Source organism: Ziziphus jujuba, chromosome 8 (genome assembly GCF_031755915.1).
Source record: "Ziziphus jujuba cultivar Dongzao chromosome 8, ASM3175591v1".
Lineage (NCBI taxonomy): Eukaryota > Viridiplantae > Streptophyta > Magnoliopsida > Rosales > Rhamnaceae > Ziziphus > Ziziphus jujuba.
This window is the reverse complement of record NC_083386.1, coordinates 27645094-27664693: the sequence shown is the minus strand read 5'-3', so window position 1 is coordinate 27664693 and position 19600 is coordinate 27645094. Positions and strand designations below refer to the sequence as shown.

The window sequence follows — 19600 nt, the reverse complement described above, 5'->3', positions numbered from 1 at the left end:
AGAACCCAAATCATTCACACTAGTGGGCCTAGGCCCAATTCTAACAATCCCCCACATGAATGATTTGATTTAAAAATACAAACATGATGCTAGTGGTAAAGCTCTACAGTCGGAACCTGCATAGGATAGGTAGATGTTACTCTTTGAACCTTCCCTTGAGAGACTACATTTTCTTTACTGACTTATGGTAAAAGCGATATCTTTGAACCATTTCGTCTTTTGTGTAAATGACAACATAGCCCACACATGATTCCTTCCTGATACACTTCAGTTCTCACTATTGTGTTCATTTTGGCCCTGAACACCTCACTGGTTCTGCGAGAGTTTCTAAAGAATTGTGCCCTAAACAATTCTCCTTTGAAGCGGCCACTCTTCTCTCTCACATAGGTGATTCCTATTTCTTTTATAATCAGCATACCTATGCATAGATTACTAAACACACTCTTATAGGAATCATTAAAATCATATTTTTATACTTAACCTCTTTTTATCACTGTTTCATCATAGGAATGGGCAGAGGATTAACCCCCCACAGTGATCCATACTAGTCTTTACAATTGAGTTGTCCCATTGAACCTAGATCTTGGGATCTCTAGTCAACTAGGTTGGGTTTCTATCGTATTGACTTTATTCACGGGCTTCAATCCCATTCCCCTCGATGACTTCTCAACTAGTTCTCTATTTAACCATTTGGTTAGCGGATCCGCAATGTTATCTTTTGACTTTACATAGTTAATTGAGATAACTCCAGTTGAGATTAATTGTCTAATGGAATTGTGTCTACCACGAATGTGTCTAGACTTTCCATTATACATAATATTCTGTGCCCTGCCAATCACAGATTGACTATCACAATGTAAACTTATTGCTGGCACAGGTTTAGGCCACCTCGGAATGTCCTCTAAAAATTGGCGTAGCCATTCTGCCTCTTCACCACATTTATCTAGAGCAATAAACTCGGATTCCATAGTGGATCGAGCTATCACAGTTTGTTTCGAGGACTTCCATGTCACAGCTGCACCTGCTAATGTGAATACATAGCCACTAGTGGATTTTGAATCCTTTATATCTGATATCCAATTTGCATCACTGTATCCTTCTAATACAGCAGGATATCTTGTATAGTGCAGTCCGTATTCACGAGTATATCGTAGATATCTTAGTACTCTAACGATCCCTTTCCAATGATCTTCATTTGGATTACTCGTGTATCTACTTAGTCTACTTATTGCGTAGGCTAAGTCTGGTCTGGTACAACTCATCAAGTACATCAGACTTCCAATCACCCTAACATATTCTACTTGAGATACACCTTCTCCTTTATTTTTGGATAAGCGTAAACTCATATCTATGGGTGTTCTGGCTATACTAGTATCATCATTACTAAACTTAGCCAGTATTTTATCTACATAATGAGTTTGACTAAGAATGATTCCATTCGAAGTTTTCGTAATTTTTATACCTAAAATCACATCTGCAAGCCCCATATCTTTCATGTCAAATTTAGAATTTAACATGGCTTTTGTAGTTCGGACCATATTGTCGTCACTACCCACTATGAGTATGTCATCTACATACAAACATAGAATAACATATCCATTTTCTGTATCTTTTACATAGATACACTTGTCACATTCATTTATTTTGAACCCATCTTTTAGCATGGCATTATCAAATTTTTGATGCCATTGCTTTGGAGCTTGTTTAAGTCCATATAAGGACTTTACCAATCTACAAACTTTCCTTTCTTGTCCTGGAGCAGTAAAACCCTCAGGTTGCTCCATGTAGATCTCTTCCTCTAGATCTCCATTCAGAAAGGCTGTTTTCACATCCATTTGATGTACTGCAAGATCCCGCAATGCTGCGATTGCCAGTACCATCCTTATGGAATTTATCCTCGTTACTGGAGAATAAGTGTCAAAATAATCAAGGCCTTCCTTTTGCTTGTATCCCTTAATTACAAGCCTTGCCTTGTATTTATCTATTGTTCCATCTGCTTTCATCTTTCTTTTAAAAATCCATTTGTAACCCAAAGGTTTACAACCTGGAGGAAGATCTACCAACTCCCAAGTGTGATTCTGCAGGATGGAATCAATTTCACTTTTAACTGCTTCTTTCCATAAATTCCCTTCAGGAGAATTTATGGCCTCTTGGAAGCTTTGAGGTTCACTTTCTAGCATATAAGTAAGAAAATCCGGACCGTAGGAATTTTCAGTTCTTACTCTCTTGCTACGTCTAAGCTCAACTTCAGTTTCTTGTTCTTGATCACTATCATGATTATCATCATAAATAGTATCATAAGTTTGTTTAGACGTACTCGGTCCTTCTTCCACTTTATATGGAAAAATGTGTTCGAAAAATGATGCATTTCTCGATTCCATTATTGTGTTCTTGTGTATATCAGAAATTTCTGACCTATACACGAGAAACCGATATGCATTACTATTCTGTGCATATCCTATGAAGATGCAATCAACAGTTTTGGGACCTATCTTCACCTTCTTAGGTGTAGGTACTACTACTTTAGCTAGACACCCCCACACTCGTAAATATTTGTAGGAGGGTTGTCTTCCCTTCCATACCTCATAAGGTGCCTTTACCTTATCTTTTCGGGGCACCTTATTTAAAAGGTCATTTGCCGACAAAATGGCTTCCCCCCACAAGTTTTGAGATACTCCAGAACTTATCAACATTGCATTCATCATTTCTTTCAAGGTTCTATTTTTCCGTTCAGCCACACCATTTGATTGTGGCGAATATGGTGGAGTAACTTTATGTATTATGCCATGTTGAGCACAATACTCTCGGAAAGGAGTTACATACTCTCCACCACGATCACTTTTGATCACTTTAACTTTTTTGTTGAGTTGATTCTCAACTTCTGTTTTATAGAGAATAAATTTCTCTATAGCCTCATCCTTGCTTTTAAGCAAATATACATAGCAGTATTTCGTGCTATCATCAATAAAGGTGATAAAATACTTATTACCACCTCTAGTCGGTGCGAATTTTAAATCACATATATCACTATGTATTAAATCCAAACGTTCATTATTTCTATCAATTGTTTGATATGATGACCTCGTTAATTTTGCTTCCACACAAGTTTCACACTTATGATTGGAATCAATTTCAAATGTGGGAATATGATTTAAGTTAATTAATCTCTGCAGAGAATTAAAATTAACATGTCCTAGTCTACCATGCCATAAAATGGAAGACTCAAGCAAGTAAACAGAAAAACTACTAGCTTTATTCATTTCTTTAGGCTTTACAGTCATTACATTCAGCTTAAATAAACCATTGACTACATAGCCCTTTCCCACAAACATCCCAAATTTAGACAAAATAACCTTGTCTGACTCAAACACTAAGCGAAAACCATGTTTGCTCAGCAGCGATCCAGATACCATATTCTTGCGAATGTCTGGAACATACAATACATTATTCAGAGTCAGCTCTTTCCCCGAGGTCATCTTCAGGATTACTTTGCCCTCACCTTGGATTTCTGAGGTAGCGGAGTTACCCATAAATAGCTTCTCCCCATTCTTCTTTGGTTCGAAGGAAGTGAACATACTCCTATCCGAACACACGTGGCGGGTCGCACTAGTATCTATCCACCACTCTCTAGGATTAGATCCCACCAAGTTCACCTCAGATATCACAGCACTTAGGTCAATATCGTCAACCTCTTTAGTGATGTCCTCCATCACTTGTGCCTGGTTCCTCTTTCTTTTTGGCAGCCTACATTCAGTAGCTCTGTGACCCATCTTGTCACAGTTGAAGCACCTACCTTGAAATTTGGCCTTCTTGGAGATTCCTCCTTTTGGCCCTAGCTTAGAAGCTTTTCCAATTTGCTTCTTATTCTTGGAGCCCTGACCATGCTCCACAACATTAGCCTTCAACACGGCCTTCGAAGTTCTCTTATCAGACTTCCTGTTGTCATCTTCTATGCGAAGCTTGCTAATAAGAGCCTCCATATCCATCTCCTTTCTCTTGTGCTTCAGATAATTCCTGAAGTTACTCCAACTCGGAGGTAGTTTCTCAATCATGCAGGCCACTTGCAATGCTTCATTCATTATCATCCCTTCAGCAAGCATTTCCTGAATCAACACTTGCAACTCATGTACTTGATTCATTATTAGCTTTGCATCCACCATCATGTAATCCAAGAATCGGCCTGTAATAAACTTTTCTGAACCCACATTCTCGGTCTTGTACTTTCGGTCCAGTGTTTCCCACAGCTCCTTTGCTGATTTTGTGCCACAGTATACACCATACAGGACATCAGACAGGCCATTCAGGACATAATTCCGACATAAGTAATCGGAATTATTCCATGCATCCACCGCCATGAGAGTCTCCTTATCACTCTCTTCATTACTGGGTGGCGCATCTTCAGTCAAGTACCGCGCAAGTCCCAGGGTGGTCAAATAAAATAGCATCTTCTGCTGCCATCTTTTGAAGTTTGCTCCATTAAACTTCTCAGGTTTCTCTGCATGACTAGCAGAAGGAGGCATCTGAATTCCAGAAGTCTGAGTGGGCACAGTCCTGTTGTCTCCACTTGCCATTTCTGTATCATCACAAAAACAGAAATCAATTAGTTGTTATTTTCTATATTAACAAACTAATTATATGCAATTTCCATAAGGAAAACACACAAAAAATGATTTTTAGGGTTTCTGAATACACCACAAAAATTACTGTATACACCGGCACTGTTCATGCCACGTGTCCTCGGCACTGTTCATGCCACGTGTCCCCATGCTGACGTGGCACCCATGCCACGCCATCATGTCGCTGATGTGGCACCGGCCACATAATCAAAGTGATGACGTGGCACCATGCCACGTCATCGCTCGGCATACGTGGCACCATGCCACGTCATCATCCCGCTGACGTGGCTCCATGGCACGGCATCATCATGGTGACGTGTCACCGCCACGTCATACCTATGCTGACGTGGCACCAGGCCACGTCATCACACTGATGATGTGGACATGCCACGTGGCGATCCTGTTGGCACTATTTACGACACGTGTCGCTACTAGAGACAAACACGTGTCACCTGTAGCAGGTCGACAGGTGGACTATCCAGAGCATGAAACGTGGCCGCCCGAGAATGAGACACGTGTCATCGATATCAGATCGACACGTGTTCCATCCATTGGGCGACACGTGGCTCATTGTTTTTGCGACACGTGTAAGCCCATTTGCCTCCGGGTCTTTTGGGCCTTGATCTCAATCGGGCCTGGGCCTGGGTTGAACAGTAGCCTGTTCTAACCTGCTCTGGGCTTTAGAACTGGGCTTGACCCAATAACATTGAAAAACCGGCCCAGCCTTATTTCTTTTCTTCTTCAACCTTGAATGACCCGGTTTCTCTGGTAAACGGGTCATACAACCCAGCAACAATTTTCCTTCTCTTTTCCACTCTCCCAGTGGCCAAAAAATTACCAAAAATACACCAAAATGTTTAAAAATTTATGGGTAATTCAATTTTGGAAAGATTTTTGATCAAAAACAAAAAATTAATAATTACCCATAAATTTTTATACCCACGGGTTTAATAATTTTTTTTTTCCTTGTTTCAACGGTGAAACACACATAGAAATATTTAACAGTAAACAATAACATAATAAACAACTTAAATTTCCACATATATAAAAATTATAAAACGTCTTAAGATTGTTGGGAAAATATCATGGATGAATATATGTAAATACATGTGGACAATTTAATACAAAATAAATAAAAATAAATACAAAATCAATAAAGCATTTTAGAACCTGTAGGTCTTTGAAATTGATCTACTTTCTACAAAGGTTGACCGAGGCCTGTGTGATACCACAGTGTCCTTAAGACGTTTTACGCCCACCGATGCAGGAGTTTTGTAGCGAACGTCTCCCAGGATACAACGGCTGCAAAAATTTTCAGATACAGCACCTCTGAAGCTTTTCTCTTCGAACTCTCTATGTATCTTCACTTTACCACTATTTTTTTTTTCTTTTTACTTTCTGTATTTCTCTCCAAAAATAAAATTGAAAAAGAACATTGCAGTTTTTGCAACCTTCAAACTCTCATAAGGAGTTATTCTCCCGTAAAACTCTTTCCCACTATATCAAAAAGATTATTTTATTTAAATAAATAAATAAAAATATTATATCAAAACTCAATAACCAAAACCCAAATCATTCACACTAGTGGGCCTAGGCCCAATTCTAACAGCTTCCATATGCAAGCTTTTGGATAATGCATTTGCTTTTGGGTAACGCATTTGTTATACTCAGGGAAGTAAAAATCGGCGAGACAGTGGAAATGTCGACGATAATTTCCGTTGTCGACGCTGTCCGACACCGACAGGGGGGGGAAGAAGTTTCTTGCACGCGTGTCGTCGATCTGTCGCCGGAATCGATGGAAGTCGACGGAATCGGCCATTGTCGGTGAAGATGTCGGATTTTGGGTGGATAAGGTGGAAAGATCGGGTGGGTTGTCGATGGTAAAATGTGGAAATTTCTGGATATATCGGTTCGGGGGGGGAATAAATGGAAATTGATGCAGCAAACAAAGAATTAATCCAATTTTCCAGCATCCCAGCAGCAGAAAAATACAGAAAAAAATAAAAAAAAAAATCAATTCAATTTCCCAGCAGCAGAAAAATACAGAAAAAAATAAAAAAAACTATGATTGGGAATGAGGGGATCATTCGGTTGGGGGGGGAATGAGGGGAAATTGATGCAGCATCCCAGCAGCAGAAAAATACAGAAAAAAATGAAAAATCAATCCAATTTCATAGCATCCCAGCAGCAGAAAAATACAGAAAAAAATAATAAAAAAATAAATTCAATTTCCCAGCAGCAGAAAAATACAGAAAAAAAATAAAAAAAACTATGATTGGGAATGAGGGGATCATTCGGTTGGGGGGGGGGGGAATGAGGGGAAATTGATGCAGCATCCCAGCAGCAGAAAAATACAGAAAAAAATGAAAAATCAATCCAATTTCCCAGCATCCCAGCAGCAGAAAAATACAGAAAAAAAAAAAAAAATCAGTTCAATTTCCCAGCAGCAGAAAAATACAGAAAAAAAAAAAAAAAACTATGATTGGGAATGGGGGGATCATTCGGTTGGGGGTGGAATGAGGAGAAATTGATGCAGCATCCCAGCAGCATAAAAATACAGAAAAAAATGAAAAATCAATCCAATTTCCCAGCATCCCAGCATCCCAGCAGCAGAGCAGTGACCCAGTCACCCAGCGAGGCAGTCGGTTTCTCCAGCGAGGAATACCCAGGCCTTCACGCAGTCGGTTTCTCCAGCGAGGCAGCTAATTTTTTCCCCTTCACGCGAGCCATTAACGATCTGTCAAAGTGTCAATTTGCTAGCAAGGCAAAGAAATTTGTTTTCAGTTTTCACAGAGAGAAGAGACGAGAAGACAAGAGAAGGGAAGAGAAGAGAGAGGCCGAAATTGGGAAATTGGGTGTTTTTTTTTTTTTTTTTTTTGCTTTTTCGGTTGTTATTGGCTTAAAAAAAAATATTGATTGAGAGGGTGAGAGCCGAAATTGAAGAAAGCCGAAATGATTGATTGTTTGATTTTTTTTTTTTTTCAAAATATTAATCAAGTATGATGCTGAAAGTATTGAAAAAAATTTTGAAATGAAAAAAAAAATAAATTGGAATGCCTATTGTTATACACGTGAAATATCAAGATATGATCATCAATTTGAAGAACTAAGGAATTTTTTTTGGTATTAATAATGTATTAGGAATTATATTTGAGAATTTCTTGTATCTTACTATTATCTCTGTTAAATTTTCTATATTTTGGTGTGAATTAACTTTATATTTTATTCACTTATAAATAATTTGTCATATTTATAGAATATTTTATGATTATTGTATTCTAATTATTGTATTCTTATATAATTTTATTATATTAATTATCTCATATAAAAAAAATTATTTTATAAATTAAAAATTTACAGTTTCCGTAACTTTACCGATATTTCCATCGATATCGACATTTCTATCGATATTTCCGTAAAATCATACCCTCGACATTTCCATCGACATCGATATTTTCTTCACTGGTTATACTTTCTTTGCCACTTGCTTCCATATTCAAGATGATAAGGGGTTCTTCCATGAGCTGTTTGTGGGGGGATTGAGATGCTGTGGGGTTTGAAGCTTGGGGGTTGCGTGCGATGTAATTTATGTTATGGATGTGTTTGGGAAAATGCCAAAGCGGGATATTGTGGCCTGAACTACATTGACTTCAGAGTATGCATAGAGTGAGGATGAGTTTGAGAGTGCTGATGAGGAGGGCTGGTGATATGTGATGCCCAATGATTAGTTTTGATTGTGTTATTAAGACTCGTGGGAGATTAAGAGCGCTGGGTGACGAAAGGACTGTACATGGACTTGAATTTCATAACTCGATTAGTGGTGCACTCAGTCAATTTTTTATTGTGATTGTGAAGATACCGATTAGGCCAAAACAGTTGTTTAAAAACTCCAATCCTACGTTTATGTTGGGACGTCCCTCATAGATATGTACTTCAAAGGTTGGGAGCATCACCGATGCAAGGACATCCTTTATATGCATTTCTTCCCCAAATGTGGCCGCATGGACGGCTTTTGTTAATGGACAAGCACATCATGGGGCTTGGCTCCACACCACTTTACCTCTGAATGCGGCTACTAACCTAGGAATTCTGCGTGCTTGTAGCCGTGCCGATCTAGTTGATGAAGGAACTAGAAATTTTATTTAATAAAAAAATGTTATGGAGTAAAACCAACTTTGGGAACACTATGCATGTGACAAGGAGCTGCAGATTTTATCAGAGTGATGCCTATTGAAGCAGATGAAGTTGTTAGTTATATGATTCAAAGAAGTCAAGCTTGAGGCTTATTCTTGCTGTATAGTTGCTGTCATCAAAACTACGTAGTTTCATCTTATTTTGTTATGACATATCACTAAATAAAACTGTGAGTTTTGGTTTGGTGGTTTAGTGAGAAGCTGGTATGGTCATATAAAGGCTTCGAAACAGTTTTTGATAAAAGGAAAATTCTCTTTGGTGTAAATCCCATCTAAGATCTCTTTCTCTTTCTCTTTCTCTTTAGGTTTTCTCTTTAGAATTCTCTTGAGTGAGAGTTGTGAGGTGAGAAAGGTTGTAAAAGGGGATTATTGGGTATGGTATATGGGTTTAGGTTAGCTTCTAAAACCAAAGAAAGAGAACTATATAATCTATAAAACACATTCAGTTATAGTGCATTGAACTCCTTGTGGAGCTTGGAGGATTTAGATTCAATCTTGAATCGAAAATTTTGATTTATTTTATTAGTTAATTTCTTGAATGTTAGTGTTGTTGAAACTGTAACAGAGGTTATATGTATGCTCTGCTAGATGATTGTTGGTTCTAGGACATGAAAGCGGGTGAGAGGCTAGCAGAGAAGATATTTAGATTGAATCCTAAGCCAATATGTGCTTATACTATTTAGTAAGAAAATGTAAGTGAGGAAGAGATCGAGGAGATTGGAAGTGAAGATAGAACTCATGCATAGTGCTGAAGATAGAACTCATCCTCATTGTAATATGGTATATGCGACTTTGAGCAACTAACAGCAAGTATAAACTCTATTGCGCATTTCGATCAAGGAATTTTATTGTCAAATTGGATGCTAATAGAAAATTTTAAATGACAGGTGGAGAACTATTAAGTCTAAAATGGCTACTCGAGGAGTTTCATTTCTCTTATAGAGCCATTCTGCATATGACTGTGGATGCCTACGAGAAATTCTACATGGAAAGAAAAAAGAGGTAATAATTTAATCCAAGTCCTATTTTGGCTATGCTTTTGTAATTATGTTGAGCAAGACTCTGCTCATAAAGCGACAGCGAGTGACTCAGCTTGAACTTTTTAAAATTATTTGTATAATAAAATAAATAAATAAATAAATAAATAAAATAAAAAAAAACAGAGCATGGTGTGCGTTTTGTGAAGGTCTTCCATGGGGAGTGTTAAGAGTGGGAGAAGTTGTAACGGATAAAAAGGAGACACCAATGCATAACGCACTTCCCGTTTAAAAAACTAAGTTAAATTTAGTCCACAAAAATTCACGATTAACAAGAAAACATAATTAGAAATGTCAATATGTGGTATGAGATTTAACAATTTAACTTAGTATGCTTAGGTATTGGACAACGATTGGTTATTTTATGACACCTCTCAGACATCTGTGACGTTGGAATCTTCCGACAGTCCACATTTTATTGTTCAGAAATTTGCCTTTAACTATTGTTCTTTAAATTTGCATGGTTGTGATTGATTTGATAATTTGAATAATTGGATATGGACAGGAGATTGGATTTTTTATTTTTTATTTTTTTAGCATTTGTAAATTCTGATGAATAGGTTCACAGAACATGTTCTTTGTCAAACTTACGCATAGCCCACTAAAGCAGTGGTGGGTTTAGTTGTTTCGATCATGGAGAGATTCACTGTTGTTGTTTATGCCTTTTCGCCGAAGCAAATTCAATTGATCTTTTTGTTTAGGTTATTTTCCATTGAAAATTACTACTAAAGTGAAAGTTTGTTTTTAGATTGTTGGTTTGGTTATTGTTGGGATAATGACAGATTAGTTATAAACAACGTTTCCATTAAGCTCAGGTACAACCATTTTGAGTGAATTAATAGATATTTGAAATATTGAGAGAAAAAAATGCTCCAAGTTTAACATAATGTTTGGACTGGAGGTTAGAAAGAAAAAGAAAGTATAAGTTTAACTAGAAAAGAAAAGGAAAGGAAAAGAAAGGAAAATAAAATATTTATAATAATTGATTGTTTGGATGATTACCAATGAAAAGGAAAAGAAAAGTAAAAAATAATTATTGTGGTTTATAATTTTACAAAATTTCAATTAATTTGCTTTTAATCAATAAGAATAATATTAAAATATTCAAAAATTTTATTAAATTCTTTTTCTTTCCTTCCATTTCTTGTTAAATTTGAATGGAAAACTAGATTGTTAAAATATACATAATTTATTTCTTCATTTTCCTTCTCTTTCCTTCCTTACCATTTCCTTTCCTATTATTTTAACAGTCCAATCAAAATATTAAGTCCTTTGTTTCCCTTTCCCTCCTATTCCCCCAGTCCAACATAAGGTTAGATATTTGTTTAAGGGAATTGATTCATCTCGAACCAGGGCATCTCTGGGTCGATGTGGGATGCTACATTTTGTGTGGCACACAAAATGAAGTTTTCCCATCAATTTTATGGAATCACAAAGTCTCACCTTGCTTCATAAAGCATAAGAAATGTATTGAAACAAGTTTTAATTTGCTTTTTTTGAGAGCATGCTTTATCTCCATATGAGTCGTTGATATTTATTTGTCATACAAAATAGGACATGCAGTTCTTATATATTTATTTTTCCTTATGATCATACTTATATATGTAGAGGTACAAAATAGATGTTAAAAAGCGTCCATACAATAACCCATTAATGTTGGTTTTTTCTCTTGGGCCATTTTTCGTCTTCTTTTCTTGAGTGCATTATGCAGATGGACTAATTAAATAAGGACTTTTGAAAATACACGAAAGTATACAGATATGTTATTAATCAAAGCCATGCATGCATCAACTCTTGCTGTTGATATTATCATCGACCACAAGATGTAGCTGTTTGGACTTCTCGTCATTCTTCTCTAAGTCCCATTTATTTGGTTCCTCCATGATTATCTTATTCTTCCTGTACTTGCAGTAGAGCATAATTTGAAAGAGGCCTAATGGAGTTCCAACCATATTAGGGGACTGCCAAAATTACAACTTAATTTGTGTTAAAAATGGTTCATATAATATATAGTGTATCTATCATATTATAAAGTCTAGATTTACAAATGAGTTAAAGTACCAACCGCAAGAAAGAGATCGTGGCCTAGTAGTCCATAAGCCATCCAAAGTACACTGGAGACGAATGTGAAAAAGGACAAGTAGAAGGGCATGAACTCCACACTCTTTGTTACCAGCACTTGTTTCTGCAGTATGCAATAATGTATTCACTCTTTGAAAACAACATGCAGGAAACCATAACTTGTGGCGTATATTTTTGGTTTTCAATTTGTAATTCTTTTATAAATTTGCTAATTATATGATTATAGAAAATATTGCTTACCACAACAACAAGTGGAGAACAATACATGGCTACAGAGGCCACCACTCCTACACTACCGACGAATACTTTCCGGTGATGGTGGTCATGGAAAACGAAAGCAGAGATAAGTGCAGTGGTGGTGAACACTATGACCACAAGCATCACAGAAACAGCTACCTTTATCTGCACTCTCTTGGAGATCAAATATTAATATTAGAACTGAAAATATACGAAAATGTTAGAAGGTCATATATTTAGAATTTCAGAAACAGAAGAATTTTGGCAACAATGTCAAATTATAAAAAACTTGCCTTCTCTTTAGCCGAAGTACTATACCAGAAATAGATGAAAACGAAAGAGAACTCGAGGAGGATTCCGAGGCCATTGATAGTAACTATTGGGAAATTTTCCCACCTGTAGCTTACAACAGGCAATGCATACCAAGTATAAAGGAAACAATTCAATAGTGCAATGATGTACGGAACACAAGAAAACTCCTCTATGCTTTTCTTCCTTACAATCCTTGCGAAAGTTATTCTGAAAAACACCAAGCCAATCATTGTAAGGATATAAACTACAAAAATTATGCTGGTTATAATATATTATTCTAGAGAACATTAATCTAGGATATATATATATATATAAATATATTTTATTAGCATATACTAAAAATAAAAAAATATTACTGTCGTCTTTGACATTACATGGGAGCAGCGTAGAGCAGCAAAGACGCAGCATTCCCTGTAACACACATATGTTTCTTAGGAGAATTATATAATACCAAGTTTTTTGCTGCAATTAATATATATATATATATATATATATAGTCATATATAGTTAGAGATCAGCTATAAATTAGAGATCAAAATTAGCAAAGGAAGAAAGTAGATATACCCATGATGCCAATCGACAGGCGCAGACAAGTGTCTCCCATGTTTTAGGCCTTCAAATATAATAAGACAATAATGGCCCCAAGAAGAAGAGCACTCTGTAAACAAACTAAGCTATGAATTCAATACGTGGAAATGAACTGTTTAGCATGCAGCATTTCAGGGATATATATATATATATATATATATATATATATGGATAAAAAGAGAATAATAGAAAATTTAAAGAAGTAAGTAAAGTGCTGTCTACGTCTTTGTGAACTTGTGGATGCAATTGCAAATAGCTGGCAGCTAACTATATGTAAATTAAGGTTTTTGTTAGTTTTTAACATAATTCAGAGAGGTACAACATACATATATATATATATATATATATATGCATGTCACGTGATTCACACAACCTACACATAATTTGACAACAAAATTTTAATGTTTGCTGCAATATATATATATATATATATTATATTATCCTTGATTTGCTGAGTGCTTTAATGCTTTATAAAGTCTAAAGCCTGCATTACACATATATATATGTGGTCAACAATACATGTCTTTAAATTGAATTATTAATAGAAAATGGTGTTTTTCACCAAATGATGTGGCTTCCATGATAGTTATAATAAAGTTTGTACTTAACTAATAAGGGTAATAAACTTCAGAGTTCGGCATTACCGGTCGTTGTCTACTTGTCTCGTTGGCTTCCTATATTAAGAAATTAGGAAATATTGCTTTGTTTTTCACGAAGGAAAATGTTGCCTTTTTTTTTTTTCTTAAAAGATTATGTTTAGGAGATTAATCGCATAAGCATAATGTCAGATCCTCACTTGCATATTTGGTGCGCCAAAACTCATCCACATATATGTCTGGATAAAATTCAAAATTAATCATATAAAATTATACTTTATTAATTTGGTGCATCCACACATATGAGGGACCCCCTATAGGTTAATTGACCTTGTTTGTTTACCATTCCTTTAATATATAAATAATCCGGACAAATACAAGAAAAACAACAATATATATATGTCACTCAGAAAGTAATTTGCATCCAGATAATAATTAAATTCTCTCAAGACAAACAGGAGCAAGGGAAAAGAATCATTTCCATGGAATCCATGTACTCGGATGACTAAAATTTAGTGGTCTGCTTTTTCAACAAGATTAAAATGAGATCTATTCCAATTCATCAAACTTTTCAATTGGATTTTACTGCTTATGCATGGTTTTGAGGGAAACGGACCAATAACATGAGGCAAATTTTTCAAGGAATTAGGCCATATATAATTTCCATTCCCGGTCAAATATAGTATATTATATCATCAATAATTAATTACCCTTTAATAAATTATTTTTCGAGGATTTAAAGTTACAATAATTAATTTGCTCGCCATAGGATATTAGGATGGTGATCTCAGCAATAACTCTTTTAATTTTCTGAGTTCGAATTTTAATATCTTGTTTTTTGCAAAAACAACAAACGAGCTAGATGCTATGTCCTTAATCTGACATTGGGACTCTTATGCTTTATTGTTTCAAGATTCTGGTATTTACATGTTTTCCATTTACTAATTAGAATATATATTTCTGACAATTTTGATGATTTTATGTTAGCGCCTAGAATTTAATGTCATAAATATTCATTTCACTAATCAATCGCATAGGACTTAAATTTATGTTAACAGTAATACCACGTAGAACTGTCCAACTCAACCGTATACATTTCACATAAGCTCTTTTAAGAAGGAAGGGTTTTCTTCAGAAAGGGATATATAAAGTTGGAGGATGGTAGATTCAAGAGCAACTTGATAATCAGCCGGGGCCGAGGTTATACAAATTCCCAATGCAAGATTAATGTACGAAATATTTTCTAGCGTTTCCAAAAACATATGGTTTGTGTGCATTCAGAACATATTCCCATTTTTTCACCCAAAAAAAAAAATTAATAATAATAATAATAATAAAATAAGAATAGTATAGAGAATCCTTATCGTGTGAAACAACACAGCAATTGTTAACTGCACATTTGATAGTCATTGATGAAGAATAGAATTGAATAGGAATTTAGAGGTGTTCTTGAAACGCGTGTGGTTTAATTTGTTGATCAAGATTTTTGATGTTCCGCGACTGGTCTCTATCATTTCAAGACATGGCATTCTAGCAAGCTTATGTCTTAATTTAATTCATCTTTACTGATGACATGTTTTTTTCATATTATATTCCTTAGAACAATATTTTATCTTCCATAAAAAGGGAATTACATGGACTTAAATACATATTAAAAACAGAAAGAATAATTTAGAAAGAATAATCATCTTTGTTTTCATTTTTAAACCGCTTATATTTGTGTTTAGTATGCTTTATCAATTTGGATTTTATCAATATCAATCACTTCTGTTTAAAGCCCTCTCTATAAAAATTTAAGTCTATTAACCCGAAAAGGAATTCTTCGACAAGTAAACAAGAGAATTTTGTTTATACCAATTTTTTGGAGACAATTATTTATGCCACTGAGGTAGAATTTTGTTTATACCAATTTTTTGGAGACAATTATTTATGCCACTGAGGTAGAATATAGGCATCATTTTTCTACAGCTCAACAAATATATCAAGCGCATTCTCGCAGCATGAAAAGATCGATTCTGCCCTCGGGAGCATAATTCCCTCCTCTCACAAGGGATGGAACCCATATATGCATGGACCCATTTCTTTTGTTTTTTTTTTTTTTGGGTCCGAGTAACTATACAAATTCTTCTTCGACTCTCACCCAAGCTATGACTCGAACCTATCGGATAAATGCACAGATAAAAGTATTCAATCATTAAAATTATTACACTATACGATATAGATTCATTTTTCTTAGAGAGAAAATTATGCTTTTAAAAATATTGATAATTTATCTTTTAAATATGATAAGATTTCAATACTTTTAAAATATAATATTTTAAAAGATAAATATATGGGATTTGTATAAAAACCATATGGGTCCCATATATTTGTATATTGGGAATAATATACAATGTTCTGGGAGTATTGGATATTTTCTGCTCTAACACCAAATGCAAGCTCTGCTGATTTGACATGGTTGCTGATTTTGGTATTAGTTTGGCACCAAAAACAGCATGCCACATCAAGCTATGCAGGTAATTCCATACCGTTCTTTTTCATTTTTTTCCTTTGATTTTTATCTTTGAAAAAACAATTCCTAAAACTAAATGTTCTTCGAATTTCCAAATGAAAACACAAAAATTGTTGTTCTTCTTTAATATGCTCTGTTATATACCATGATATCATAATGAGGGACTGACTACATGTGCACCATAATTGATCAAATGGGAGCCATATTTTCTAAATTAAGAATAAAATTTTATTGAATTTCCTAGAAACAGGAAAAAAAAAAAAAAAAAAAAACAGAGTTATCTTTTGTTATAGTGTTCTAGACAAGGTAAGGTGGACATAGCAAGGAAAGCAATATCCACAATTTTTTCTTTTTTTGAGTTGAAGAGGATTGCTCCTGGTTAAGCATATATCCAAGGGAGTTTTTGTCATTTTTGAATAATTATATTGCTACTTTTCAAGTGGAAAAATATTAGTGGTTGTAAGCTTGTAGCCAAATTATCTTTCATGGGTTGGGTGTGGAGGATCTCCCAAAAAGAGCACATAAAAAGATTCATAGTTTGGTAGCGGCATATACAATGCCACAGAATTGAAGCACAATCTGAGAAATGCAACATGCTTATGATTTTATAAACTTTGTTAAAATTAAAATTGGAACAAGGGTTTTTTCTTTGTTGGTCCATGAAGATTAAGCTTCAAGTTCTATTATCCCGTGGCTTTATTAACAGCAGGATATTAACAGCTAAGAAAAGAAAAGATAAGAAGAAGAGGGTTGGAAAATATGAGATTAATTTTATTACCCTTCCTCTGTTGAAATCCCAAGAATAAATACACTAACACTCTAACAGACTCTCCTACGAAAAAGCAACAACAACTACAATTAAGCATTAGTTTCCTGCAACTAAACATCTTAAAACAACAGTAACTCAATAACAACTTGGAAACCAACTTGGACTCAATCAAACCCATGGACTCGGTCAATCACAACACCACGTCCCACATAAGTGGGTCATGCATCCGAACCCCATCAGTCCTCCCCCCTCAAATCATTCTTGTCCGCAAGAATGAAAGTTGGAAAGGTACGCTGAAAACGACGACGATTCTCCCACATTGCATCAGAATCAGGCTTCCCAATCCACTTAACTAATATTTCCTCTCGTGGTATATATTGGCCTTTTTGAATAACCCGAGTGTCTAAAATCCATTCCGGCCAGGGAGATGAATGATGATCCAATTGTAATGGTTGCGGGGGAGACAGTACAGATGATATTAGGCCTTCCTTCATGTTTTTTGAGAAGGCTCACGTGAAAGATGTTGTGAACCATCGATCCTTCTGGTAGCTCAAGCCGATAAGCAATCGGTCCCACTAGTTCTAGAACTCGATAAGGACCATAGAACCTAGGAGAAAGCTTCTGTGAAGTACGTCTAACCAGGGACTGTTGCCGATAAGGCTGTAATTTCAAATAAACAAAATCTCCAATGCTAAATTCCAGCTCCTTACGATGTTGATCCGCCTTCGATTTCATGCGATCCTTGGCAAGGACTAAATTACGTCACAGGCTTTTTAATATCGTATCCCTCGCGCTCAAAATGGCATCCATAGCATGCACTTTAGTTGTACCTGGAACGTAGGAGAGCAAGGAAGGGGGTGGACGACCATAGACGGCCTGGAAGGGAGAAATTTTGGTGGCAGAATGCGTTGATGTATTATAGCTAAATTCTGCCCAAGCCAACCAATCTGCCCAGCTCCTCGATTGTTCCCCCACAAAGCAACGGAGGTATTGTTCTAGAGTTCAGTTGACCACCTCCGTCTGCCCATCGGTTTGCGGATGGTAACTCGAGCTCATATTAAGAGTCGTCCCCTGCAATCGAAACAAGGTTTTCCAGAAAGTGCTTGTAAAAATTTTATCCCGATCACTTACAATCGAAGTTGGAACTTCGTGATGTCGAACAATAGAGTCCACAAAAGCTTTTGCCACTGAAGGTGCCGTATAAGGATGCTTGAGAGGGACAAAATGAGCATATTTTGATAAACAATCGACGACCACCATAATCACCGTATACCCTCTTAAAGACGGCAACCCGTCAATAAAATCCATGGAGATTTCAGTCCACACCTGATCAGGAACTGGTAACGGTTGGAGCAACCCGGAAGGTTTGGTACAATCTGCCTTGTTTCGTTGACAGACTGAACATTCCCGTATGAATTTCTTGACTTTCTTGTTCATCGAAGGCCAATGGAAGTCACACTTAACACGACTCTGTGTTTTATGGTAACCAAAATGACCACCTATTGGCGTGGAATGCAGTTCGGTCAAAATAAGAGGGATTAGAGTTGAGTGAGGACTCAACATTATGCGCCCTTCTTTGAACCAAACTCCATCTCTTTTGGCACAACTGTTAAAAAGAGTTTGAGTAGGAGTAGACAACTGACCATAATAAGGATCGGCACCAACTTCTTCTTGCAACGTTTTCCACCAATTGGGATTCGGCAATGAGACGGCAAGACAACAAAGCTTTGCTTTTCGTGATAACGCATCAGCACCTGCATTTTCTCTACCCTTTTTATATTCGATTGTGTAATCATAGCCCATTAATTTCGGGAGCCAACGGGCCTGAGTTGGAGTGGTTATTCTCTGCTCCATCAAAAACTTCAGGCTTCGGTGATCTGTTCGAACTAAGAAAGGTTTCCCCAGCAGATAAGGCCTCCATTTTTGTATGGCTTTTACAATTGCTAGCATCTCTTTTTCATATGTGGACCATGAAAGCGGTGCCCTTTTTAAAGCCGCACTGTAATAAGCGACTGGTTTGTCCTTTTGAAGCAGAATAGCGCCGATTTCTTCATTGCAGGCATCACTTTTGACAATGAATGGCTAAGTAAAATCAGGAAGGCGTAACACTGGTGGAGTGGTGAGCATTGTCTTCAGACGTGTGAAGGCTTCCTCGGCGTTGGAATCCCAATGAAACCCAGTTTTAGACAGTAGCTTATTAAGAGGAGCGGCGATGCCTCCAAAACCACTGATGAACTTTCGATAATAACCGGCAAGCCCCAAGAAACCACAGACCCCTTTTGTCATTGTCGGCCTTGGCCAACTGATGACTACCTTAATTTTTACCCGGTCGACACTAACACCGTCGCTATTGATAATATGGCCCAAGTAATCCACCTGTTGAACTCCAAAATGGCATTTTTATTTCCTTGCAAAGAACCGATTAGTAGTTAAAATATCCAATACAGTGCGTAGATGAATTAAATGGTCATTCCAAGATTGACTGTAGACTAAAATATCATCAAAAAATACCAGAATAAACTTTCGCAAATAGGGTCGGAAGATATCGTTCATTAGACCTTGGAACGTTGCGGGAGCATTTGTGAGCCCGAAGGGCATGACTACAAACTCGTAGTGACCCTCATGTGTACGAAACGCTATTTTGCCGATATCTACCTC

General features: G+C 36.3%; 2 protein-coding genes across 2 annotated transcripts; both read right to left on the bottom strand.

The window, feature by feature from the left end:
• Positions 1–4071: 4071 nt before the first annotated feature.
• On the bottom strand, positions 4072–5977 carry LOC132805104 (uncharacterized). Its single transcript, XM_060819889.1, has 3 exons — positions 5787–5977; positions 4192–4573; positions 4072–4087 (listed from the first exon to the last, which is right to left on the bottom strand). The coding sequence occupies exons 2-3, from the start codon at positions 4569–4571 to the stop codon at positions 4072–4074; spliced, it is 396 nt and encodes a 131-aa protein (XP_060675872.1). The 5' UTR covers positions 4572–4573; positions 5787–5977.
• Positions 5978–11379: 5402 nt separating this feature from the next.
• LOC107414580 (bidirectional sugar transporter SWEET3) lies at positions 11380–13351 on the bottom strand. Its single transcript, XM_016022717.4, has 6 exons — positions 13042–13351; positions 12852–12888; positions 12459–12684; positions 12169–12330; positions 11912–12031; positions 11380–11807 (listed from the first exon to the last, which is right to left on the bottom strand). The coding sequence occupies exons 1-6, from the start codon at positions 13079–13081 to the stop codon at positions 11634–11636; spliced, it is 759 nt and encodes a 252-aa protein (XP_015878203.3). The 5' UTR covers positions 13082–13351; the 3' UTR covers positions 11380–11633.
• Positions 13352–19600: the final 6249 nt, after the last annotated feature.

Bases quoted from the DNA above. Each gene is read 5' to 3' on its own strand.
- LOC132805104 (XM_060819889.1), bottom strand. From the start codon at position 4,571: ATGGCAAGTGGAGACAACAGGACTGTGCCCACTCAGACTTCTGGAATT.
- LOC107414580 (XM_016022717.4), bottom strand. From the start codon at position 13,081: ATGGGAGACACTTGTCTGCGCCTGTCGATTGGCATCATGG. The intron at 12,685-12,851 runs GTAATGTCAAAG...GGTGTTTTTCAG, and splicing joins CTGCTCTACGCTGCTCCCAT to AATAACTTTCGCAAGGATTG. The intron at 11,808-11,911 runs GTTGGTACTTTA...TAATTTTGGCAG, and splicing joins GCCACGATCTCTTTCTTGCG to TCCCCTAATATGGTTGGAAC.